Source organism: Penaeus japonicus, unplaced genomic scaffold (genome assembly GCF_977035675.1).
Source record: "Penaeus japonicus unplaced genomic scaffold, GWHDUDI00000001_assembly GWHDUDI00000013, whole genome shotgun sequence".
Classification (NCBI taxonomy): domain Eukaryota; kingdom Metazoa; phylum Arthropoda; class Malacostraca; order Decapoda; family Penaeidae; genus Penaeus; species Penaeus japonicus.
Window position 1 is genome coordinate 26339212 of NW_028234415.1, and position 27464 is coordinate 26366675.

General features: G+C 47.1%; 1 protein-coding gene across 4 annotated transcripts in view; it reads right to left on the reverse strand.

The window, feature by feature from the left end:
- RhoGEF3 (Rho guanine nucleotide exchange factor 3) overlaps positions 1 to 27464 on the reverse strand; it is a 336003-nt gene that overhangs the window by 123308 nt on the left and 185231 nt on the right. For all 4 annotated transcript variants that reach the window (XM_086543335.1, XM_086543333.1, XM_086543334.1 and 1 more), the window contains exon 3: positions 11364 to 11547. In XM_086543335.1, the coding sequence (XP_086399461.1) occupies positions 11364 to 11547 (184 nt within the window). The remainder of the gene's footprint in view (positions 1 to 11363; positions 11548 to 27464) is intronic.

Below are 27464 nucleotides of genomic sequence, written 5' to 3' on the forward strand. Positions count from 1 at the left end.
AACACTCACAATATTCTTCTCGATTCACTTAGCATGCAGCCCCTCCGGACCATAAAAAACACGTTAGCATCCGAGCAGCTCTGAATCTGTTTCCCGAGTCCGCTTTAAAACAACAGTAAACATGATAAAGTGCCGCCGGCTGCTTGGTCCGAGTGCAGGAACTGATGCACACCTGCCCGACGCACCTGTCATGTCAGCGCCTCCCTGCATCTTGCGATCGCAGACAAATTTTCATTTGCTCAGGTCAGTTGCATATATAAACGGATACAGAGGCAGGAAGGCAGACAGGCAGATAGATAGATAGATAAATAGAGATAGATAGAGAGTAAGAGAGTGAGAGAGTGAGAGAGAGAGGGAGGGAGGGTGGGTGGGTGGGTGGCTGGGAGAGAGGGTAGGTAGGTAGGTGTGTGTGTGTGTGTGTGTGTGTGTGTGTGTGTGTGTGTGTGTGTGTGTGTGTGTGTGTGTGTGTGTGTGTGTGTGTGTGTGTGTGTGTGTGTGTGTGTGTGTGTGTGTGTGTGAGAGAGAGAGAGAGAGAGAGAGAGAGAGAGAGGGGAGAGGGAGAGGGAGAGGGAGAGGGAGAGGGAGAGGGAGAGGGAGAGGGAGAGAGAGAGGGAGAGGGAGAGGGGAGGGGAGAGGGGGGGAGAGGGGGTGAGAGAGAGAGAGAGAGAGAGAGAGAGAGAGAGAGAGAGAGAGAGAGAGAGAGAGAGAGAGAGAGAGAGAGAGAGAGAGAGAGAGAGAGAGAGAGAGAGAGAGAGAGCGAGAGAGCTCAAATTCAAGAATTGGATCTGTTCTGTGCATGACCTGGGGAAAGCGGTGTAAACAGTGAATGCCCCTGTTTGTATGTGCATGCATGCATGAGAAAATGCGAGTTCTCACATGCCCATCCGCGTTTGTGCATGTCATAATACATACTTTCTACTTCACATATCTGTTTCTCTACAACTCTCAAAGACCCAACGAATGACGCCAATACCTTCTGGGACAGGCAATGTGACGAAAAGGCTATGACGTCACCCCCTCTCGGAACACCGCCCGTTAATACCGCCATTACCGCCAACCCTTCATTATACCGCCACACTATCACGCCGGATTTCTCTTCCTATATATGTAGCTTAGAAGAGGGAAAGCCATGCAGTACCCTCGATTCAGGGCCTTGTCAAGTTACCGGGGAAAGTGGCTCACGCACGGCTTGAAGAAAATTTAAAAGCTGATGTCAACTCCGGCGCCTGTCTTCCACTTCATGCACTGGAAGAAGGAAGGACAGGGAGAGGGAGAGGGAGAGGGAGAGGGCGAGAGAGAGAAGGTGGAGGTAGATATGAAATGGGAACGAGTAGCTGAAGAGAGATGGAAGAGAAGGAGAAGAAGGAGAAGGAGTGGGACGGGGAGAGGGAGGGAGGGAGTTAGGGAGGGAGGGAGAGAGGGAGAGGACAGTAAACATGTTTGAATAAGAAAGAAGAATAGAGAGAGTGCATGTGTAAAACTGGATGACTGCGCGATTCTTTGGTAGATAAGAATGTAAATACCAAATAAAATGTAATTATATCTCGAGGTTATACTGGCGCGGCATGCAAGCACCTCATCACCCCCCCCCTTCCTCCGCCAACACAGCTGTCTTCAAGCTCCTTCGAAAAAATGAGGCAGGGCTTCTAAATTAAATTTTCGTGGTTGTAAGTGGCATGCCAGAACGGCCTCGGTGATGACTGACACACTTTGTTATATTCTCCAATATTGATTTGACATTATTTATTTGATGCCGGCCATCATAATATCATAACAACAACAACAACGTCAAGGGTAATAACGATACGATGCTGTAATGATGACACCGATAATATAACAAAAGCATTAACGAACAACAAACTTCAGACAATGCCAACAGCACATCACCACCCGGCGCTTATTGTGACGATCGCCCCCTCGAAGGATCAAACAAATGACCCGGAGGTGTGACAGAGAAAGCGGGATGGAAGTAAGGATGCAAAAACCTGCACCGAGATGTTTACTGTGGGCGGAGAGAGACCGGGATCACCTACCACGACCCCCCACAGCTACCCTGAGCCCGCCAGCCCCTAGCCCGCCCGCCCGCCCGCCTGCACCTAACCCGCCCGCACCTCATCCACATCTCGACCGCGGAATCGAGTACCACCACGACCACTATGTCAGTCTGTCTGTCTGTTTGTTTATGTCAGTCACTGTCACGACGATCTGATAGCGACAGCGCCTCCCGCGGTACCAGATCTTCGCCAGAAACTATCTTACCTACTGTTTGTATCGCGGGAAAAGTTGGATCGTCAATGCATGTGTTTTCAAGACCGGCAGTTTCACTAGCATTGACTTCAACCGACGTGTTCCTCCCCCGCTATCGCCGTGCATGCAGTTCCCACCCGTGCACAAGATCAATCAACCCGAACATCGAGAAATCCAAACTGGATTGCAGAACAGCTATTTTCTAAACGGCCAAGTCAACAAATCTGATTTGTAAAGAATTCCGGAACCGGTACGTGGCTAGTATTGCAAATACAGTAGAATCCCCACGTTTAACAAATGCTTCATGTTTGCAGAGAAGGAAGAGCAGATACACAGTGGCTGACTCCCTCCGCGCGCAGGATCCAAAGGACTGTGAGGAAGAGCGTGAAAAAGCGACCCGCCTCAGACCCGCCGCCGGAGATCCCGTCGCTGGAAGAAAGCACTCGTCAGCGTCGCCTCCACCCTGCTCCTTCTGCGCCACCAGGGCTCACGAGGCACAGGGAGCTGGTGCCATCGCTTTCTTCGCCTTGCGGCTTTCTACTTTCGCTTTTCGCAGTCAAAAATTTCGGCTGCCGTGGCCAAGGAGACGATTTTCCCCCTTGAGAAACGAACCTACGAACACACACATGGCCGGGACACTCTATACTACTGCTATTACTACTGTTGTCTTTACGACGTTCTGCCATCGAAGTTGAAATCCTTAGAACTCAATATTTCAACAATGGAATAAATAAACAAAGATACAGATCAGCTGATTAACGGTCTTTCGAACTCATGCCTCCCCCTTCCCGCCCCCTCGGTATTCGCAGCGCATAAGAGACCAAGAGAAGAAGAAAAAATAGACCAGTAAACCTGTATGAAGGTTGGCAAAGTCATGGCCGGATCCTGCTCCCTCTCCTAAACTGACCCCCCTCTCTATCCTCACCCCTCTCCTAAACTAACCCCCTATCCTACCCCTCCCCACCCTCAGCCCCCTTAAACTATCCCCCTACCTTCACCCCTACCTAAATACACTAGCCCCTATCCTCACCCTCCCACCCCTAAATTGGACCCCTATCCTCCCCCCGCACCCACTCCCCCGAACTCCCAGCCTAAGTGGGGTAAGATCAGGGAGCGTTTTTTGCCCCGAGTTTCCCCGGTGGCATCTCGCCGAGTGTCAAACATGGGCGTGTGGGATGTTGCCTCTCACTGGCACGCTGGGATTTCTCGCGTGCCATTCGATCAAGATACATACATATGCATGACCACACGTGTGACGATTTAATAATGAGACAAAAAACAAACAAACTAAAAGAACGTAACGGTCAGAAAATATCGGACCAGAAGATATATTTGGCCATCCATTAAATCAGGTTTAAAACATAAACACACGGCCACAAATAAACACATATACATACATACATATTCCCCCCCCCCTTCCTTCCCTCTACTTCTCAATTTCATTATCATTGCTGATGTTGAGTTGTTATCATTATCATCACCCCCATCACCGTCACTGTCACCATCACCATTACCATCACCATCACCACCACTGCAAGCATCATAATTATCCTCATTGTTATTACTACTATAGTGGCCCGTTCGCGGTAAGCGCTCCGTGCGTGTGACCTCTAACATTCCCAACATAAACATTGCCCAGGTGTCAGACAGGCGATGACACTAATCAGCCTATGGCACTGATAAGCAATAATCCATCTGGCTTATCTTCTGTATAATCTTATCGTAAAAAGACAACGTAAAAATAAACACCATTCTCGGACTGAATATGACGTAACGAAAAAAAAAGAAAAAAAAGATAAGAAGGTGAATACATAGTATAGAAGTGAGAACGAGAGAGAAAAAAAAATTGAGTGAGAGAGAGAGAGGGGAGATTTCATGAATAAACAAGAGAAGGAGGAAGAGAAAGAGAGAGATGATGATTAAGACGACAGCATAGAGAGAAGGAGAGGGAGGGTGAGGAGAGCGAGAAAGAGAAATTTGGGAAAGGGTAGGAGAGGGGAAAACGAGAAAGGGAAAGGGAGACGAAAATAGAGAGAAGAGAGGAAATTAATAGAGAGAATTAAGGGGGAGAGAGAAGAAGGGCAAAAGGGAAAGAAAGAAAAAAGAAAAGTGAGCAAGACTGAGAAGGAGGGTCCACCGCACAACGAGTACCGTCTGCACTCGTGTGATCCGGGTGATATTACACATATTAAGGGAGAAGCGGGCTGTAAGAGCAAAGAAAGGGTGAGAGGTCAGTGACTGCGACATAAGGTAGAAAAAAGGGGAAAAAAGAAAAAAAATGGAAAAAAGGAAAAGAAAAGAAAAGAGAAAAAAGGAAAATAAATAAAAAAAGAAAAAGAAAGATAAAGATAAAATACTAGAAAGGAGAAAAGGATTACAAGAGGGAGAGAAGACAGTCGGTTGCTGCGATGAGAAACGACATCCATGAACCGTTTAGTAGTAGTAGTTGTTGTTGTTGTTGTTGTTGTTGTTGTTGTTGTGTGTGTGTGTGTGGGGGGGTCGTAGTAACAGATGGTGATGGGGGTAAGGGTGGGAGGGTGTGTGTGTGTGTGTGGGGGGGGGGTTAGCTAGGAGGGAGTCGTGAAGATGTGCGGGGATTTGTAGTCGCTGTCGCAGAAGGTGAACGAGTAGTTGTCTCGATGAAGTGAAGACCACGCCGCGGTTGCTACGAAAGGCGAGGGGAGAGGACTGGCTGTTGCAATACAAAGGAAATGTTGTTGCAGAGGATGAGGGGGGGGGGCGGAGGGGAGGAGGGGGGCGGAGGGGAGGAAGGGGAGGCGTAGAAAGGGGGGAGAGAGGGGGAGCGGAGGGGGAAGAAAGGGAGGCATAGGGAGGGGGAGGGAGGGCTGGTGAGATTCCCTTGCATTTGGGAAGGGGGAAGGGAGATGGGGGAAGGGAGATGGGGGAAGGGAGATGGGGGAAGGGCTGGGGTAGGGGGTGGGCTGGTTAGAGTCCCTTGCACTGGAGGTTGACGGAGAGAGAGAGAGAGAGAGAGAGAGAGAGAGAGAGAGAGAGAGAGAGAGAGAGAGAGAGAGAGAGAGAGAGAGAGAGAGAGAGAGAGAGAGAGAGAGAGAGAGAGGGAGAGGGGTGGGAGGGAGAGAGGGTGGGAGGGAAGGAGGGCGTGGGGGTGGGGTCTGCCAATTCACATGTAAATGCAACTATGGTGTGGAGTGCGGGAGTGATGGATGAGCGGTTGGTGTTGTGACGGTGTTGCTGTAGGGATTTTAGAGGACTTTGATTAATGGTACTTGAGTGTGTGTATAGAGGTAGTGGCGCTGGGAGTCTAGTCTAAACTTTCATTTATCGGAATGTGTTGAAACCCAGTGATGATTGCGCTTTGGGTCGTGCAGTCGTGATAAGTTGTATGTGGAGATGCTGTGGTGTGTGGTAGTGTCTTTTGGATTAGGAGAATACAGAGGTATGTAAGAGGCTACAATAACTGTTGCATATGGGTGGTAGAAAGGTCATACGCGGCATGCGAGGAAATAGACAAGATTCTTTGAATAGCACGAACAAAATATCAGGGAAATATATAATCACTTTTTGATAAGAAAAAAAATCTGGCCTTTTTGTAAGAGGAATGAAATATATATATATTCACGGAAAGAATGTGTAACAGCTGGACAAAACAAAGAAAAGTACGATGCAGCAAAAACGTTTCTGAGACAAGGAAATTACAATGCCACTGAAAATCACACACGGGGGGTTGATGGCGATTTCTGCGTAGATTAAAACGTTTTTCTAGACACCGAGCTCTTGGAGCCACCTAGTTTCCGCTACCAACACCTAATCACGAGACCGAAATAACCAGAAGTCGACGTTGAAAATAACACACAAACCAATGGAACACACCACGTACAAGCCTTGCTGTTACTCATTTCACTTTTTCCAAATCGTAACATAAAGAAAGAAAGAAAGAAACATAAAAGCTACGCACTGCAGCAGTGGCCTTTCCACCGGCCATAAAACTCGACTCCTAACGCCCGAACGAGTCGAAAACCGCCATCTCGAGCGAGCGCACCTGCCCCGAGTGAAATTGCAAGTGTCACTCAGCTTGCTGGCGGGAGCGGCTGCCCGCGGCGCCAGTACTTGTGGTTGGTCCCGCTCACGTTGGTATCCTCTCTAATAAGGTGGTCGCTCCTGCGAGGCCGGAGGGAGAAGGGTTGAGGAGGCCTTTAAAGAGTGGGTTGCCATTAGGAAAGGTGCCCACTGGTTGAAGGACTAACGCAACAGGCACACAAAAATCAGGCAGGTTCGTAACTGTAATGTGGTGGGGAGCGAGGGTGTGAGGAGGAGATGAGCAATGTTACTGCTCAACATTAGCCCCAGGAGAGGATGGCGAACGGTAACGCATCACCTGTTCGCCTCAGGTCTTCTATGCTGATAAACTGAACTGAATATGATATCTGTGAATATCTTGTGCATCCCACATGCGAGGTGGTAGGTACGTATCGTCATATATATGTATTTGTTTATATGTATTGTAAAGCCTCAGGAAAAGCCTTTGTTATGTTGCAATATCAACATGCAAGGAAAAACTTTTCTTGCAAGCTCTGGTGAAGAAGGAAGAATAAAGTGACTTACAATTACAATCCAGTAACTGTGCCACATAATCTTTGTAATTACATTAGTAAAAAAACACGCTAAAAAAATGCCGGAGTCATGCTTATCTGCAGTTGGGTGTGCCAAAGATGATGCAACAGCTGATCCCCAGTGTTTACACTTTCTGACGGGACTACACTCACTCGACGCCAACCTTGTTTCTCGCGGCTGTCGCTGGACGTTATTTACTACGCATGCGCTCCTGCCATTGACACTTATTCGCACACGTACTCATACGCAAGGTAAAAATAAAGTTGAATTTATCTGAACCGGTGACCTGCAAGACTGGTAGTGAGAGAATAACTTTCAAATCGAGACACATCGAGCAATCCATTTCGCGCCGTCAAAAGTAGCGCCATAAAGGAGACCAGGTGTTTCGCGCTGACTTTCCTCCCTCATTTGCAAGCTCTCGTGCGTCATGAAACCTTTTGGCCATTTCGCAATAACGGCCATAACGTCTCACCTCCCACCTGAAGACCCCTCGCCGAGGACCCTAATCGGTGATTTACGTATTTCCCTCGGCCTTTCTCCCGTCTAACGTCATTATTACAGCTTTCTCCTCTCCTTGCTGGTTCTCCCCGTGCCAGGTGTGTGCGTGTGTGTGCAACTCTGGCCCGCGGCGGAGAGCGGTTGGCCGAGGCACACCTCGGCGTTCGGGGCGAGCAACACCCACGGCCCGCTCGTGGCCAACACCCTCACCCCCCCTCCCTTCCTCCTCCTCCTCCTCCTCCTCCTCCTCCTCCTCCTCCTCCTCCTCCTCCTCCTCCTCCTCCTCCTCCTCCTCCTCCTCCTCCTCCCTTTCTCTATTTTCCTTCCCTTTACAAGACACTTAAGTACTGGGTTATTACTTATGGAAATGACGGCTTTGAACGCCTTCGAGGTGTTGACTACTTAATGATCCCCCTGTTGTAAAAAAAAAAAATAAATAAAAAAAAATATGGGTCGCCAAGAAGAGACTCCTCGCCGCATTGCAACAACAATGGGACATGAGGAGGCTTTCACGGGAACGTCCCCTAACTCCACAGCTCGGAGTACTGAGCGAGGAGAGTGGCTGTTGATACTCACGGCGCCGTAAGTGGAGCGAGGAACATAAGGAAGGTGTTAATTTACTCAACGTAGAGTCACGGCCGAGAGCCCAATCTTGACACTCAAACAGTACAATACAACCCGTAAAAAAAAAGGGGGGGGGGGTTGGGGCTGCGATCATACGGCAGTGAAGTTCGGGTGAAGGAGGTTGAGGCGGAGAGCGTCTGCTTCGGTAGAGTATGGGGATTGGCGGGATGCGGGAGGCTCTCGGATCCTCTCCCAGCACGCACGAGCAACTTCTCCATTACCATAACTTTGGCGATGTCCTCGCTCCTTACGCTCCCTTGTCCCCCTCCCTGCCTTGCCTTCTTAGCCTCCCTCCTTCCCTTGACTCCCTGTTTCCTTCCCTCAATCAACTACCTCTATCTCTCGTCTACTTCTCCCTCTCTCTCTCTCTCTCTCTCTCTCTCTCTCTCTCTCTCTCTCTCTCTCTCTCTCTCTCTCTCTCTCTCTCCTCTCTCCCTCTCTCCCTCTCTCCTCTCTCCTCTCTCCCTCTCTCCTCTCTCTCTCTCTCCCTCTCTCCCTCTCTCTCTCTCTCCCTCTCTCCCTCTCTCCCTCTCTCCCTCTCTCCCTCTCTCCCTCTCCTCTCTCTCTCTCTCTCTCTCTCTCTCTCTCTCTCTCTCTCTCTCTCTCTCTCTCTCTCTCTCTCTCTCTCTCTCTCTCTCTCTCTCTCTCCCTCTCCCTCCCTCCATCCATTTCCCCTCCCCTCCTCTCCTTTCCTCGAGCCCCCAGACGTTACACTGCAATGTAACGTAACCCTCTTGCTCTCCTCAATATTGGAAGAGAATGGAAGCGAGATTGCAAGTCATCATCCTGGCATTTATCTACGTCAGGAACACGAGAGGATCCACGGAAGAAGTTACTAATTCTAAAGGGAGTATTAAATGATACCATGATATCCAAAAACAATAGAAAAGCGACCATAAAAACCGATTCCGCTAATTTCATTAAACTGATAAAACTAGCACGAACTCTCCAACAAGAACCCCAACGAAAAAAAATATATATGTAGGACGAAACTAGGACAAAAAAAAATGCATTTGTTCACAGCATCTTTCATCTCCGGGCTACATTTGCTCATATCCCTTGGTCGGGAGGCGCTAATTGTCGCCCAACGTGCAAGCTTTTCAGGTCCATTAAACAGACCGTCTCGGGAGCCTCACTCGCACAAAAGGGCCTTGCACGCCACGCCCGCAGCACCGACCGCCCAGACTCGTGAATAGCGGCCCCTCCCCTTCCGCCCGACACAAATACATACACTCGTCTTTGCTTTCATGCACTTTACTACTCCTCGTACCGCTATCCCTCACGCCCATCCCACCTGTCCTACTCCCGCTTCTCACACCTCACGCCCACCCCACACGCGCCCCTTACACCTCACGCCCGCTCCTCCTCCGCCCATCCCACACCACCGAAGAAAGAGTAGCGTTTCAGGTTCAGCGCAAGAAATGGCGAGAGAGAGAGGGCGAAAGGGAGGCGGAAAGACAAATATATCGAGAAGAGAAGAAGACACAATGGCGGAGTAATACCGGAGGAAGGACGAAAGAAATGGATGAATGAGAGAACGACAGACTGAAAACTGAAAGAATTAAAGGAGAGAAAGGGGGAGAGGAGGATGAAAGATGGATAACAAAGGAGACGAATTAAAGGGAGAGAGAACGCGGTGGAGAAAGGACACCGTGAATAATGAAGAAGGCCGAGTGCATGGCGCAGAGGGAAGGGAGGAAGAAGGGAAGCGAGGAGAATGGGGGGAGGGGGAGGGAAGAGGGAAGAGGCTGAGAAGGCAGGAAGAGGAGGGGGAGAAGGGGGAAAAGGGGAAAGGAAGGGGAGGGAAGCTGAGGATGCACGAAGAGAGGGAAGGAGGAGGGGGAGGGGGAGAGAAGGGGGAGGGAGACTGAGAATGCGCGTAGAGGAGAGGGACAGGGCGGCAGAGGGGAGGAAGGAAGGAAGAAGGGAGGGAGGGAAGGAAGGGTAGAAGAATAAAAAATAAGAAAAAAGTAGATGAAAAATAATAAGAAAAATAACAAGAAAAGGATTAAGAAAAATAAGAAGAAGAAAAAATAAGGAAGAAGAGGAGGAAAAGAATGTGACGAGGAGAGAAAAGAGAAAAAGTAAAAAAACACGAACATAGAATCACTAATAAATAGAGAAGAGATAAGCAAGGGATAAAGAAACAGGCAAAGGGGATGCGGTGGAGGAGAGGAAAAGACATACATACATACATACATACATACATACATACATACATATATACACACACACGCACGCACGCACACACACACACGCACACACACACACGCACACGCACACACGCAGGCACGCACACAGACACACACACACGCACACAGACACACACACACGCACACAGACACACACACACGTACACAGACACGGCTTCCCAGACGAACCCAAGATGGAAAAGACGCAAACACTGATTTATGGAAAAAGGCCAAGGCATAAGACCGGTGGTGGAGGTGGGGGTGAGGGTGGGGGTAGGCCGGAGGGGGGGGGGGGGAGGAGCCACCTTCTCGCAGACTTGTAAATGATCAACGATTTTTTAAGCTTTGGAAAGGGGCAGAGGGTGGCTTAGTGTGGGTTGGGAGGGGGGGGCGTGGGGGTGGAAGTGGGGTTGGGTAGAAGCGGGGATTGGAAGATGGGTATGGGTATGGGTATGGGTGTGGGTGTGGGTGTGGGTGTGGGTATGGAGGTGAGGGTGTGGGTGGGGTATAGGTAGGAGTGGGAGTAGGGGTATGGGTGGCGGTGGGTGTGGGTATGATTTGGGAAAGGGGAGGGTTACTACTGTGGGTGTGGATTATTGGAGGCGGGGGGAGAGGGGGCACAATCGACGTCTCCCCCAGACATCTCGACTTTTTTTCCAATCGAACAAAACGTCCATCCGCGACGGCCGGCCAGCGTGTAATAACCTCAGGCCTTAAAGGGCACCGCTGATCCGCTCGGCAATCAAGGCGTGTCGCCCGCTATAGGCCACGACGATTCAGTTCAAATAAGCAACCGACGAGAGGGAAATTAATTGCAATCAACAAGAAGGAAATTGATTGCTCCATCGAGACACTCCTCCCTCAAGTTGTGCCTCGTTAACCCCCTCGATGTTCTCCTTAATCAATATATCCCCTTCGCGTCCTTCCGTCCTCGGTGTAATTAGTGCGTTAATATCATTCAGAGGTGGATATTGCAGAATTCAATATATCATCTTTAAAGAGAAAAAACAGAAAAGTGTAAGCGCACGCGAGGCAAAGAAACAAAAAACCCTGAATGCAGAATCATGAAAATGAGCCGAATTAATTCCCTCCGTAACCAGTTCAAACGTGACACATTCTGATCCCCAATGTTGCACAAATTCTCGCTTTCCTGCTCGGCCTTTTGCAAGACCCCCCCCTCCATTCCCATTAACACAAACTCGATCCTACCTTCTGCCTGGGGTCGGCCGTGGCGTCGTAGGGGCCATTGTGAGCTTCTTCGTGCAGGGCTCCCGAAGGAGAGCGGGAGGCGTAGGGCGACGAGGCGGGGGAGTGGCCGTTGGCGTCGTAGGGGGCTGGGCTGCTGCGGCCGGAGCTGCGGCTCTGCTCTCCGCGTCGCCACGGGAAGATCACGCTGGAAGGAGAGAGGTCACGGGTTAGGAGCGAGGTCAACGAACGTCAGAAGAAAATGTGCTTGGACGAAGGAGGAAAAACATATTCCTGGATGTAAGACGGGAGGCGAGAACACATGCATAAGGGATATTGCATGGGAAAAGAAACATTAAGCGAGGTAAAAATGCCCGTCATAACACTTTATGTGAGTGAATGACACTATATTTAAAAAATGCAGTCACGAGTTCGCCAGAACACTTTCTGCAAAACTCCCGTGCAATAAACTCACTCCAAGACCTATGTTTAGCTGACCTTGAAAGGACTCACTGATCTGGAAACACGTGCGAGGTGCAAGGGAGGGAGGAGAAAGGGGGGGGGGGTGATGGGGGAGGAGGAGAAAGAAGAAGAGGAGGAGGAGGAGGAGGAGGAGGAGGAGGAGGAGGAGAAAGAGGAGGAGGAGGAGGAGAAAGAGGAGGAGGAGGAGGAGGAGGAGGAGGAGGAGGAGGAGGAGGAGGAGGAGGAGGAGGAGGAGGAGGAGAAAGAGGAGGAGGAGGAGGAGGAGAAGAAGGAATAGAAGCAAGATGATGAGGTGGAGGAGATTGAGGAGGAGAAGCGAACTTGGAAGGTAACTGACGGGGTTTTGCCTAAAAAAGGAAAAAAAAGCGAAAAAATGTAGCGTCATGTGGACATCCCTCCTCTATCTGCCTTTGCTCCCCCTCGCCCCCAATTGCTCCACTCCCCACCGCTTGCTCTTCCTCCCCCAACCATTGTTCTCCTCCCCCTCCCCTTCCACTTGTAACCCCATCGCCCCCATCGGGAAGTTGAAATTACAGTGATAAACCGCACCAGACGTTAGATTACAGCTACGTGGACTCAGCGCCGGCCAAACATCGGGCTCTGCGCAGAATCGGCGACAGGGAGAGGGGGAGAGAGAGAGGCGAGATGGAGAAAGAGAGATGGGAAGGGAGAGGAAGAGAGAGGGAGATTATAGAGAGATGGGAGAGGAAGAGAGAGGGAGAATGCAGAGAGATGGGAGAGGAAGGGAGAGGGATAATGTAGAGAGATGGGAGAGGAAGGGAGAGGGAGAATGTAGAGAGATGGGAGAGAAGAGAGGGAGATATTAGAAGGGAGAGGGGAAAATGCAGAGAAAAGAGAGGGAAGAGAGAGAGAGAGGGAAAAGAAGGGAGAGGGGAAAATGCAGAGAAAAGAGAGGGAAGAGAGAGAGAGAGGGAAAAGAGATGGGAGAGGGAGAATACAGGTAAAAGTGAGGAGAGAGATGGAGAGAAAGAGAGCTGAGAGAGAAGAGCGTGTGACAGAGAATGGGAAGAATGGAAAAAAATCAGAAAAAAGAGGGGAAAGGGGAGAGAAAGAAAAAGAGGAAGAAATGATAATAAAGAAGAAAAGAAGGGAGAAAAAAGGTAGATAGAAAAAAAAGAAGACCGTTAAAAGAGGGAGAGGAAAGCGAAGAAAGACAAAGGACACTTCCGGGTCAAAGTTCACGAGGGGGAGAGAGCAGGGAAAGGCCGAGGAGGAGAGAGCCAGAGGAGGGTGGAATTAAAGGGCTCAATAGGAGAAGAAATGAAAGGTTGAGGGTAACAAACGGAGGGGAGAGGAAGGCGCGGAATTATGTAGAGAGAGGAGAGAGAGAAAGAAAAGATGAAGATAAGAGAGAAGAAAAAGAAGATAAGAGAGAAGAAAAAGAAGAAAAGAACAGAAGAACAGAGAGAAGAAAATTAAAAGAAAATACAGAAGAAAAAGTAAAGAAAGAAGAAAAGGAACAGAAGGAAGAAAAGAATGAGGAAAAAGGAAATATGAAGAGAGAGAAATAAAAAACAAATGAATAATGGTAAAAATGAATGGAGGGCTGATATGAGTAACACAATACGAAATGACAGAAACGAGTGTAAAAGAGAAGCAAAGAAAGGGGAAAAACAAAGAAGCAAAGAAAACAAAAATAAAATCATAACTCACATACCAAATGTAAAGAAGAAAAAAAAAGAAAACCCACTGCATTAATACATCTGTACTAAAGTACATCAATTTTGCAACAGTATACGTTAAAAAAAACAATATGAGAAATAAACACTCTACCCAAAACTGAAACACACCCAACATTTCCATCCTGCAATGATTTTAGTAACGTAAAATAAAAATGACTTCGACAATTATTGGAATCCTCTCTTGAAAGGCAATCCGTCCTTGCAAGTCCTTGAAAGTGAAGTAAAAAATGTCATTCCAGAGACAGTGATGCAAGAAATTCGCTTCTCTGCCTCTCAGATTTTTTTGACAGTGGACGTCAAAAATAAACTCACTTCTAAAAATACAACAGGAAGAAACAAAACATGACTGATAACACTACATGTATTGGTTAATAAATTTTGAGGATAACACAGACAATTGTTAAGTGTGTATCAAGTTACAATGATGAGAAATAAAGCTTAAAAACTACAGCCATGAAGGGTCGAGAGCAACTTTTTTTCTCACGTCTCTGGCAGAATCACACGTCTGCCGTTCTATCCTGGTAACTTTTTTCTTTTCCTTTTTTTAAACCAAGGTGAACTTTCTAAAATTTCAATGCAAAATAAAAACAATTGGTGCAGGATGACAGCACCAAAATGTTGTCTTAATTGGTCTCAATTATACAGGTGAGTCGAATGAAGAGGAAGGATAAAAACAGGTCCACTAATATGACACTATGGCCCTTGAAAAGAGGCAGGCCACAGGTCGTTTCTTTACATATACATTTATTTTTGAATTTCTAATGGGAAAAGGCAGACAGCTCAGCCTTCATAGAGAGTTAAAGGTAAACCCATCAATTTAAGTGAATGGACTTGAACAAAAAAAAACTGATTTTTCACAGTTATTAGTAACAATTTTTAAGCACATGATTAGTAAATTACCATACAAAAGCAAATAAAATACATGTGTTCATGTCCCTTGAATCCCTTATCAATTTCAGGTGCGTCCAGCATAATACTGCAGATAAATAACAACTTTCAGCAACATTTCAATACAGAACACAAAGAAAAAAGAAGAAACACATGGCCACGTACATGCAAGGCACGGCAAGCAACTTCCGACTTAAATACTACAAACAGCAACATGAATTCACAACAGCAAGCATCAAAAGCTTTGCAAAAATAATTCCCTCGACTATCTCGGGGCCGTTCTTTTTTTTAGAACTTTGGGATTCGGGCGCACCTGCAGCGTACGAAGACCTCTATTCACTAGGTTAATAAGACGTATTTCCCCTTGGCTCCCTTGATTACGGCGAGGGACAGAGGAAACCTTTGGAACTAAGAAAGTGACGTTATCAAGCTTGGGGTTAAGGGAATGGATCCTTTTGTGATATTTTTCTTGTCTTTCTTTTCACGCAGTAATTAGCCAAGTTTCCAGACTCTGTGGTATCAACACTGTGTCACTCGCCTAGCCGTGGTAATCAATATCAAAACACAATGCTATTTTGACTCTTCAGATAAAATTGGGCACTTTATATACCTCATTAGTCTTAGCCAGAGGCAGATTCCATACAAACATTAAATATAATGGTTATAATTAGGCTCGGTATCCCCATGCCAGCCGTTTACATCCCGAAACCTATTCTGTCGATAATGACTGTTTAATGACGTTCCAACTTTACCCTCTCGCTCGGGAAATACACGATACTTTTAGAAGAAAATAAATAAATCATAAATACACATTGCAGGATGAAATTAATCACAATTACCTCTATCATACAAAATACAATACATTTTCCCCCTCATTGCGTTTCCGCCGTGTGCGAAATCGTGAGGACGAAGCCGAAGCCAAAGCCCAAAAGTTCTCACAGAATGGGATTATAGTCCTTACGGATCCCGGTCGTTGGGCACAGTCGTCTGAATTCAGCCGAGGGAATATGAAGTCCTTAAAACAATTCCTCGCCAGCGTTCAGGTCAGATCAATTAACCCGGACTCGTTTAGTGATCCCGTGGGAACGGTGGAAGAACGCCCTTAGTTTTGTCCAAGACGTTATTCAGGAGGGAGAGAGAGAGAGAGAGAGAGAGAGAGGGAGAGGGAGAGGGGGAGAGAGAGAGGGAGAGGGAGAGAGAGAGAGAGAGAGAGAGAGAGAGAGAGAGGGAGAGGGAGAGGGAGAGGGAGAGGGAGAGGGAGAGGGAGAGGGAGAGGGAGAGAGACAGGGAGGGAGGGAGGGAGGGAGAGAGACAGGGAGGGAGGGAGGGAGGGAGAGGGAGAGATGTGAGAGGAAAGAGAGAGAAAGAGATGTGAGAGGAGAGAGAGAGAAAGAAAGAAAGAGAGGAAGAGAGAGAGAAAGAGAGAGCGAGACAGACAGAAAGAATATGGATCCGAGCACACAAACACCTCTCCTAGAATAGTGTGCACAAGTCGCCATCTCGCTATCCTTAGTCGCGGCGAGAAGTTGCAGTGCGGATTGAAAGGTCAAGTCGTCGCAGGATCGATCGACCTCGTTCTCCGCTTAAACGAGACGGAATGCTTACAAATGGCTATGCTCGGGATGGAATGGAAATAATTAGGAATTATGAAACACAATACTGGGTGCAGGATTACTGTAATAGCATAAGTGCTTTGCGATTTCAAAAGAAGAAAAACAAGTTCTTTCTGACGCACATCATGTTTTTGTTTTTTGTTTTTCTTTTAACGTCACACTAATATTGGTGGGATATACACGTATATGCATGCAGACACACGCACGCACGCACGCACACACACGCACACACACACACACACACACACACACACACACACACACACACACACACACACACACACACACACACACACACACACACACACACACACACTACACACACGCACGCACAGTAAAAAAAAACATATTTCTCTCCCTCCCTCTCCCTCTCCCTCTCTCTCTCCTTCTCCCTCTTCCTCTCGTTCCTCCATCTCCAGCCGTCGCAGCAAGTGGGCTCATTACATCAATGTCGAGACGCATATTGCATTTGTCCCATTTCTCCCCGGCCCGCCACGTGTTCCGGTTCTCAGAACGAGGTTGAAGAGCTTATTTCAGAGTCATGCACGCCAGAGAAGCCACTAGGTCACCGCAGTTTCCAGTCAAGAGTAGCATTTTGCAGAATGCGAGTTTTGCAATTGCAGTTCTAGACGAAATATGGACTTTCTCGATCGAACACTTGAATAAAACTGTGGGAAATGTGCATTGTGCGTCGTTTCGCTTTTTTTTCAAAAGACATTTCACCTGTTGGGATAGAATGTGTTCAAAACAAGTCTAAAGCCCAATATGCAAATCTTATTTTAAATCATTCACGCACTATATATACCAATCTATTATCATTACGTTGCAACGATAACGATCTCGCCATTGGCAGGAATAGTTCTCTCACATGATCTTCATCAGTAAAACGTTATATATATTCCTTTCTCATAACCTAAAAAAAACTCATTTTCTAAAACCTTCAAAACCAAAGCAATTGATCCGGACGCCCAGCGCCTCCCGCGACCAGCCCCGATGCAGGAAGCCCAGCACCCCTTCCTGGCATCATCCCTCACGACGCAAGCGAGCACACGTGGGCGCGGAACCAGGGACGGGGGACTCGCTAACACAAAAATTACCCTTCCCTTTGGCCGCGTCAAGAAGCGTCGAGTCGGGTCTGGTGTTCAAAGTCGCCGAGATATCCCTCCCGTGATTGTCCCTGGTGGGTGGCCGGCTGTCTTCGTCTGGCACTCTCACTCTCCAATTAAATGCCATTGTGGATTCAATTTGTGTCAAGCTTCCCGGAAAATGAAATTACCAGCTGTGCTTGTGTGACCCCACATCCTTGCCCCCCCCCCCCTCCTTCGCCCCGCCCGCCTCTGCTCAAATTATGACGCAATCTGAACAAAAGCTTAGAACGTTCGAGTTTCGAGAAAGGCTTTCAGCTGAGTCCTATTCATGTCATCATGTACTTACAAATGACCGCAAGTCCTCCTGTGTTCCCACCCTCACGCGTTTCCGAGAAGTCCTCTGCAGCGGCGGTGACTCCTCGCTGAGCCCCCGCCGCGCCGCCTGCGTCACCCTGCCTGACCTTACCGAAACCCTTATGTGCCTTTCCTGGCGGTAACCTTGTGCCGACTGAACCCCCACCTTTCTATTTTTAACCCAGCCTTGCAACCTGTGGTGCAACCCCGGCCAGGACCCACGGGTTTAAGCTGTCTCCTAGTTGCAGGAGGATACCATCTGTTGCCCCCATCACGTGATATTAGACCCGGGAACTGATAGGCTTTGCAACCGAGCCGAGCTGAGATAAAGTGCCCTCGAGGCGATGGTGGGAATTCCCTTTAAAATGAGCGAAAAACATCAGTCAAAAGGAAGCCAACATATGTAGCGCCGCCTACGGACCCTCACCTACGCACATAAAAGCTTAGCTAAGTGCGGGTGCTGCTTAAGGTCATTCAAAGAAATTTGAAAAAGAAAAAAAGAGTCACTAGGGGTAATTTTACACCTCTCTTCCCTTGACCTCCCTCGCCCCAACCTTGACCAGCATTATGTCCCTCGTATTTCCGAGTCTTAATATTCTGCTGTCTCCTTGTCATTTTCTTGCTTCATGTCTTGACTCAGTAGCGTTGACCATGCGAACCGCTCTTTGCAATTAATTTCCGGGATACGTAGAAAAAACCTAACTCCATTATTTAGTACAGCGACTCAATAGCGCTCTTAAACAGCTCCACCAAAATTCAAAATACTCTCTTCCAACTCCAACACATTCGCTCTGGGGGAGGGGGGGGGGCAAGCAGACGCCAGACACCAAGAGCGGATCGAGACAGTGAGAAAGCGCGTTCCGTGTTCCATAGGAAAGGGCAGCCTCGCGCCCACGGAATCCCCGCGTTCGTCAAGATGCCAAAAAACGGGAACGCACCGATGAATATTCACCGCTGTTGCTATTTCTGGGCGTTGCTAAGGCGCCTCGCTGCTCCACGACACGAACTTTCATACGGCGACCGCGTCTCACCTCAGGACTGACCATGCTATCCCGTTTCCCTTTCTCCCGTCGGCGTCTTAGAAGCGATTTGGCCGTCCGGAGCCAGCCTTTGAGCCGCCCGGACCTTTCGTGCGACTTTAATCCTATTCTCGCTAAGAAGGTCTAGTTTCTGAGAAGTGAAAGTTTTTTTTCGATTTCTTAAGCTATATCATGTTCGGCATACCGAGATAAAATTCTATTATCATCACTGTTGCCATTCTCATGGGTATGAAGACCAGTGTACTAAATCAGAAACATCACAACAACCATGTTTCCACTATTTCGATTCCGGTCTTCCGTTCCTCGGTCAAGTCTCAACTTTTCTACCAGGCAACCTACACACTATCATTATCCTGGCCACCGCATTTCCTCCACCATCCACGCCATGACACTATCCCCACCGCAAATCGCCGTATCACCATCCATGCCAACTTGTCACATTCCTCGCAGCCGTCGCCACGGTATCAAGGTCACATGGCGAACACCGGGAGAGCCTCAGATAACTGAATGACCAGCAATGCATTCCTTGAAGTGTTAGGAGAATGCAGAATGCCATTTAATGGACAATGTCAGTGCCAAACAGTCATTTATTCTTGATTATTCCGCGTAAAACCATGCTAAATTACTTCAAGACCACGGAATATCACCAGGAATAAATTACAATTGTTGAAGGGAGCATAACATTTACAGGTAAAAGAACAAAGTATATCTTTCTAATCTTAACGAAGAGTTCGTATAAAAATATCAAATTTGAATTAATAACTCCTTCCTTCCAAAGTCAATAAACTCTCTTCACATACCATAAAACAATAAAAGATCTACTGACTGATAAAACATTTCCACCATAACGTCCTTCATTTCCTCTTTATACTAGACAAAGTGAGTTGAGAAGTCCGGTTAGATAATAAACGAGAGACGTATTGCAAAACAACACCCAAGGCTCAGCGCGTAACACGGGAGCTGGTTCATTTATCTGAGAGCTTCTCAATGGAGGCCTATGTCCTTGCGAGTGAGATGCGGCCATTGTTGCTGACGTCAGCGACTTGTGTCTCGGGCGGTGCACACGCCTACCCGTTTGCTTCCTCGTTTGCCTTTATAAATCCGATGGCCTTGCGTGGGGCTGCTACACCACGAAGGGCTACGATACTCTTCAAAAGGCACCGTACTTACGCAACGATACCCCCTAAAACCATCATACTTAGGTTACGAATTCCTATAGCTTCGTATATGCGTTACGGTACTCTCAAGATCCGTCATACGTACTTGACGAATACTAAAAGCCCCATTTTCGTTACGATACTCTTAAAAAAAAATCAAACTTTGTGACGATATCATTCCACTGATGAAGTTAATTTCCCGTGTTATGGGTATAAACTGGATATAAAGGACACGCCATTATGACAGAAGGGAGGGGCCCATCGGCACTGGTTCATAACCTACAGCACACCATAGCCTTCAATGACTCGGCACGAAATAACGAAACGCCAAAAGGCTAACCTAAACGACCAGGAAAGAAAACCGTCAATCTTCAACCCAACGACAATAAAATCCTTATCAACCTAATAAGCGATAAACGCAAATGACGACTCCGCATTCACAACGAACAATGCCCGAATCATGCCAAGGTCGCCGTAGAGCAATTATTTCACCAAGTAGTTCACGGAGGCGGATTAATGACAGCCTTGACGAGTTGCGACATCATCTTTCTCATAAACTGCGCGGATGTCTTCCCGGAGTCTGTAGGCGAAGTCATCTAAGAGGCTTATGCAATAACAATTAACTATATTGGTGGGAAAAAGATTAAGTAGAGGTAGAAATAGCAAAGGATAAGAAAAGGGGCGAGAGGGAAAGGGGAAGAGAATGGAAGGGAAGAGAAATGGGAATCGGGAGGAAGGGACAGAGATGAGGAGGGAGGATTAAGGAAAGTAGACACGGAGGGAGCAAGGGAGGAATGTGAAGAAAGAGATGAATAAAATTAAGGAGAACGAGAGAGGGGATGTGTAAGCGGGATGGGGGAGGGAGGGAAGTGAACGGACAGAGAGATAGATTGAGAGAGAGAGAAAGAGAGGGGGGAGAGAGGGAGAGAGGGAGAGAGGGAGAGAGGGAGAGGGAGAGGGAAAGGGAGAGGGAGAGGGAGAGGGAGAGGGAGAGGGAGGGAGAGAGAGAGAGAGAGAGAGGGAGAGAGAGAGAGAGAGAGAGAGAGAGGGAGAGAGAGAGAGAGAGAGAGGGAGAGAGAGGAGGGAGAGAGGGGGGAAAGGAGAGAGAGAGAGGGAGAGAGGGAGAGAGAGAGAGAGAGAGAGAGAGAGAGAGAGAGAGAGAGAGAGAGAGAGGGGGAGATAGATAGATAGATTGAGAGAGAAACAAGTGGTTACTTGAATCTAAAAAAAATAATTAGAGTGATAAAGAGTGAAAGGAGTAAGAAAGAAAATAAGAAACAAAAAAGGAGAAAATGGACGCCACAAAGAAGGCAGAAAAACTGGGTTGGAAGGGGCGGGGGGATCTTTCCTTTCCTGCTTTACGACGACGACAGCCATCGCCATGGAGGGAACATGAAGGAACATGAAGGAAGTCCGCGACGAAACTGTGTATCACGACGCGACGCTAAGTTTTACATATCAATCAGCTTTTGCTCTTTAGCGTTATTCCTTCTCCTCCTTTAGTCATTTCAGTGTATTATCAATATCTTAGATTGTGAATGGTATAGTCTTCCTTTTGTTAACTGATAATGATCGATATCCAGATAGGATGTTAGGAAAGATATCCTGTCCCTGAAGCGTTGTTTATCACAAGAATCTATCGTTACCTACAGAATCTATCGCAAACATTAACTAGAAGCGGAAGTAAAAATCACACAGGTATAGAGGAGCATCGAAAAGCCCTCGTCATAGTTGATTAAAAACAGATCTAAACCAGGTTGTGATTCCCGTAGCCTTAACCAACGGCTTCCCTGTCCCTGAATGGCCGTTTACCTTACTGCATGTAGGACAGGATACTAGTCTCTGTTAGGCTGTTTTTTGCGTGTTTGTTTGTTTATTTGGTTTTACCTTGAAAAAAAAAATGGCCCCCGACCTTTCTAACCTCCGACCACACATTCGTTTGCACAATCTGATTCTAACGTCTTTGCCATCTTCTGCCATCTCCTGTCCCTCATTCGGTTCCTCTTTTTGCGCCATATCTCCTCAACATCGCGACAGGATGAGAGCGCCGATCAATGTTCCAATCCTTTTTCCTTCCCCTCCTGCTGACGCCCTTGAGGATTACGGGGCAATTTCAACCCTTTCGTCCACCTCATGTGACGTCTCATTCTTCACCTGAGCACCGCATGCATCATCGGGGCGCCATTGTTTAGCTCGGTCGTGCATCACACTATCGCTGCTAAGAGGAGATCGCCCTCTCCCTTTTTCTTATTTCACTTCAGCGTCCTCTTTCCCCCTTTCCCCTTCATTTGTTTTGCATTTGATGCCGTGTCCTTTATTTCGCTTCCACTAGGACCCCTCTGGATTATCTGTCATTTATTTTCTATATTATCGTGTGCTCTATTTCGTGTTTCTCACACTTTATTGAAATCTGATCAAATCTGTTTCCTTACGGGGTTCGCTGCTGGAAGCACACTTTTTCATTCAAAATTCTCTCTCTCTCCCTCTCTCTCTCTCTCTCTCTCTCTCTCTCTCTCTCTCTCTCTCTCTCTCTCTCTCTCTCTCTCTCTCCCTCTCTCTCTCTCTCTCTCTCTCTCTCTCTCTCTCTCCCTCTCCCTCTCCCTCTCCCTCTCTCTCTCTCTCTCTCTCTCTACATATGTATGTATGTATGTACTTTTTTATATATAGATATGTATATATACTTATATACATATAATACTGCTATCTCCTACCCCTGATACTCTTCCCTCCTCCGCCTTCAGTCTGCCAACGTTAATCCCCGACAATTGCTCAAATGCCGCTCGCCGCCAGCAATGGCAACACCGCCGCGCTCCTCTCCCCGCTGTCAACTGTACTTCAACGGACATTCCACTTACAAACGGCCAACGATAACCTTCAACGTTCACTGATCCGCTATTGCTTTTTTTGGCAGCGCGAAATCGTACTTCGCCGTGATGTTATGCGGAGCTGTGGCTTTTGGATAAGATTAATTATCTTATTACCGCGAGTGGTTTTGGCCGACTCTGGGTCCCCTTCCCTCGCCCTCCATCTGTCTGCACCAAGAGAGTAAAACTAATGCTATAGAGGTCGGGAAGACAGACAGACAGACAGACACAGATAGACACGAACACAGACACACAAACGCAGACATACACACACACACACACACTTACTAACACATACACAATAACACACACACACACACACACACACACGATTACTGCTTCAAGGATACACAAATCAGTATAAACAGTAACAGTTCCACCACTGACATGCCTGACACTCGGCAACAACCGACTCAAACTTCGCTGGGATATCAGATTACACTGACAAGGTAGGATGCCGTCTTCGACCTACTCAACTGAGCAACGCAGTTTACTTGGATGCAAAACAGAAATTTTAAGAAAAAAAGGAAGAAAAAATCGTGTGATATCACTTCTGCAAAGATAGCTACTTAATATAACAAACAGTTATTTCTATTACTTCAACATAAATCTTATACACTACGAGGCTAATACAACAGAAATTCACTAAGCTACACTTCCCTCCCAAGTCGCCAACCCGACAAAGAACCGCAGCAAATATGTAATACGCAACATGCATCCTGTTTCGCAATCGCCAGATAATTAATGATCTTTCGCCAGGGAGAAGCATAAAAAAAATGCAGAATCAACATCTCAGCCTAAGACGTGACACCGATACCCAGCGGACGATTAAACGCTGACGAAGAGCACTGAGTCACGATGTAGGATCAACAGCTTCGACTCTGGGTAAACAAAGAGAGAAGTCCAATGGCTCAAGATCCTATTAGCGTCCTTGGATCCTCTTTGAAAGGAAATCGGATCTGGTTTAAATACGAGGGACTCCATGCGAACATGGCGTTGGGCCAACTAACTCACAAATCGACTAAATTCCAACGCGCGTGTGTGTGTGTGATACTCACCGTGCGAATTCCTAGTCGAGACAGTGAAACGGTTTAGGATATTCATCCTTTATTGCGAAGCGCGTTTACAATGAAACACAATAAGGGAAGTAATATCTCTTTGTCTGTTGATATAGCGTGGAGATCTCTTCTGCGTCTTAGCCATTCCCGATTCGGTCGCATATGAGCAAATAATGACAGACTGATATATGTTTTTTTCTGAAGTTAAGAAATCACTGCTGGAAAGCCAACTCGAGCATTCTCCTTGTCATTTAGTTTTGAATTCCTTTAGGAGTCAGCAGAGGGAATTAAAGCGGGAGTGTGCGGGGGGAGGGTGGGTGGGGGTGGGGTGGGGCTTGTCGGGCATCATGCAAAAAAGGAAAGGAAATTAAACTGAATGGCACAGACGGGAGAGCTTCGAAGCGTAATCCAGTTTTGTCCATTGAGTAAAAGTGACGTGACGGCGGAAGGGTATTGAATGTTGCTGCGATCCCCAAAGTGCAATGCAAACATGTCAAATCCGGCCAGACTTGGTATCTAGTAAGATAAAAGTAATTCATATATCCATGTACAATCAAAAGAAATGCATCCAATGGCACGATAATGGAAGACGCTGGTGACCCATGCAACGCCAAGGGGATTCTAATCTGTCTTGTAGTTCTTGACCAACTTTTTCTATTTTTTTTCAATAAAGTATCTTGGCATATTCGTGTTCGTGTATACGGTGTGTGTGTGGGGGAAGAGGTGTTGTTTGTTGTTTGGATGTGGGGTGTGTGTGTGTGTGGGGGGGTGTATGTGTGGGGGGGTGTTTGTGTGTGTGTGGGGGGGGGGTTGTGTGTGTGGGGGGGGTGTTTGTGTGTGGGGGGGGGTGTTTGTGTGTGTGTGGGGGGGGGGGGTGTGTGTGTGTGTGTGTGGGGGGGGGGGGGGGTGTGTGGGGGGGGGGGGGGGGTGTGTGTGTGTGGGGGTGGGGGGGGGTGGGGGTGTGATGTCTAGGAAGTTGTAGTGTGCGTTATGTGGGATGGGTGGGGGATAATTTATGGGGAGAGAATGTATAGAAAGACGTGCAGGATATAATACGCGTATGCGCGTGTATGCATGTGTGCGTAACAATCTATGTATGCGAGTGTATGTTGACTAATGTACAATAACATTACACGTAAAACGAAAAAAAAACAGTTATACTCTCAAACCGACCCATGAAAGAGGATCAGGGTAGGACGCCACGGAGGGGAACCTAATCATTTTAACCTTCAATAAAAGCCGCAATCAAAGGTAGTCCACACTTGTTCACTATCACTTACCAAATTCATCAAATTAAGGGGGACAATAACAAAAAACGGGATGATGCCAAAAAATAAGGCCATGGGGAAAACTAAATAACAAAGAAAAAAAAAACCTAAATAGAAAAATCAAAAATAAAAACTATCCCCAAAAGACAAAAAAAATATTACAGAGTAGACAATAAAATCAACTGATGAAAAAAAAAGGTAAATAAAAAAACTGGAAGAAAATAAAAGGGAAAAGAGAAGATTGAAGAGAAGAGGACCCCCTGACCCTCCCCCCTCCCCCCCCCCCCCCTCTCCCACCCCCCCCACCCCCTCCCTCCCCCCCCCTCCACCTCCATTCGGGCAGCCCTGCAACCTGAGGAGCGACCGGATCTCAGATGACCTCCCGTATGATGTGACCTGCCTTCCCTACACCCCCACCCCCCCTCCCCCCCCCCCCCCCCGCCTACGAAACCCCCCTCCCGCCCCGCCTCCTTCAGTCGTCCAGTGCGTAAAACGCGCGTCCCTTTGACCTGTTTGATGGCAATATCGTAGTTTTTCGCATACGACGTTATTTATATAGTTATGCACCATATAGCGAATGGCATATTCATCCATTGAGTAAACTGGCATCCAATCGTCAATGAGCGTTGTTGTTGTTGTTTGTTTGTTTTTTGTGTGTAAATAAGGATGAGCCGTTTATTTTTAACTAACAAGACACTCGTCCCATTGGAAACCTACGCGAATCCTACCGTTGCCAGCGCCGGATACAACGTGACCGAAAGCGAAGCACAATAACGAGTACACATCGGATACAAGGAGAGGCTGTGACGTCATCTCCCGTCTCCTTCACCGCACACTGAGTCTTAACACTGGCAGGAAACACGTGCCCCTATAATTTGCATATTCCCTTTTTTTCTGTTTTTGGGGTTAAACGACATCAAAAGGTGACCTTGGACCGACTAAGCAACACTGTTCGCGAAAGATACTGAACATGCACATCGAAGGATCGTGTCCTCAATTTTTGCTTGTTGTAAAATAAATGTGTCACTGAAAAAAAACAACAGCATAAGTCGACAGTAATGATGAATGAATCCGAAACATATCCTACTTCTATATATTCTCTCTCTTTAAAAATTATAATCAATATACAAATAACCAAGTGAGTAAATAGACCGAAAAGCAATGAATTCATACGTACTTTCTCCTCAAATGTACTTAATGATGAAAGCCAACAATCATCAGTCCCCTGAGTAAACACCGAAACTAAGGTTTAGCGAAGGCGTCGGGAAGCGGGGGCAGGTAAACACCTCTCAGACAAGACAAACATTTCCTTCGTGACCTTCACACGGCCTGCCTCGGCCTACCTCTAACTTTAAAGATCTGTAATGACTCAGCAGATATACCTCTCAATTATAATGTATGGCAAACACACTCTCTCTCTCTCTCTCTCTTTCTCTCTCTGTCTTTCTTCCTCTCTCTCCCTCTCTCTCCTTCTTTCTCCCTCTCTCTCCCTCTCCCTCCCTCACTCTGTATGTATGTGTGTGTATGTGTGTACGACTGTACGTATGTGCACGCGTAAGCGTGTGCCTTTTCTCCCTCTCCCTTTTGACCTTTCGAAATCACGTATTTACTTCCCTCTCCCTACATATCTGACCTTTGCTGCATTTGATCCCTTTTTCATTCCACTCCCCTCGTCCGTGCGATGGCCTTCCCCCACTAATGACACTAACGAGGTTTAGTTAATCAGCACCACACTATGTCCCTCCCTATCCCCCCCGTACCCCCCTCCACGTTGAGGACTGCACCATTTGACCAAAAGCTTTATACCGGGCTGATGTTAAGGATTTACTGATAACGCCACGAATTTCCTTTCTCGGATTTCTTTTTAGAGTAATACACATTCATTCTAAACGCTTCAGGACTGTAAAATCCATTTCATTTATTATTCTCATCGTATTCTGCAGACAACAATGAAATAATAATCTCTGGAACAACACCTTTCCCTTATCCCTCCCTTCTACCTCCTTCCTCCCAAGGTAATAACTCTTGTTCTCTGCTTCCTATCTTATCTCTCTCCCATTCCTCATTTTTCTTTATTTCAGTCTCATCCTCTCTTTCGCCTCTCGTGTTGCGTTCCATCGAAACCATCGCCTCGAACGATTGATTTTCTTTTTTCAATTTTGCTTTGCGTATGAATGCTTGTTTCTCTTGCTTCTGGTTCTGCCTCGTCATTCTTACTTCTTTTGTTTGTTTTTGTTTCGCCTGGGCAGTCAAGGATTCCCGTTCTATCACGTATTGTATTCCTTTAACAGCACCTAATTTTCTTTTTCCTAAGAGCACGGTGTCTATTACTGTGTCGTACTTTGGATCCTTCTTTATACCCCATGTAATATTAACTTGTTCTTATACACTGGCCTTAAACAATTCTTTAAATCTCTACGTTATGGTGATGTTTTAATCAGCCCGCTATTTACATATTACTGCCTGCCATCATGACGTCTGGCAACCTGTAGGTAACAGGAAATAGCGTAGGTCTAATGGCAAGACTAAGCCAGCAATATATTGACCTCAAGAAATACACTGTTGCTCAACCATTTCCGACTCCACTATTTCCTTTCGTTTAATATGAC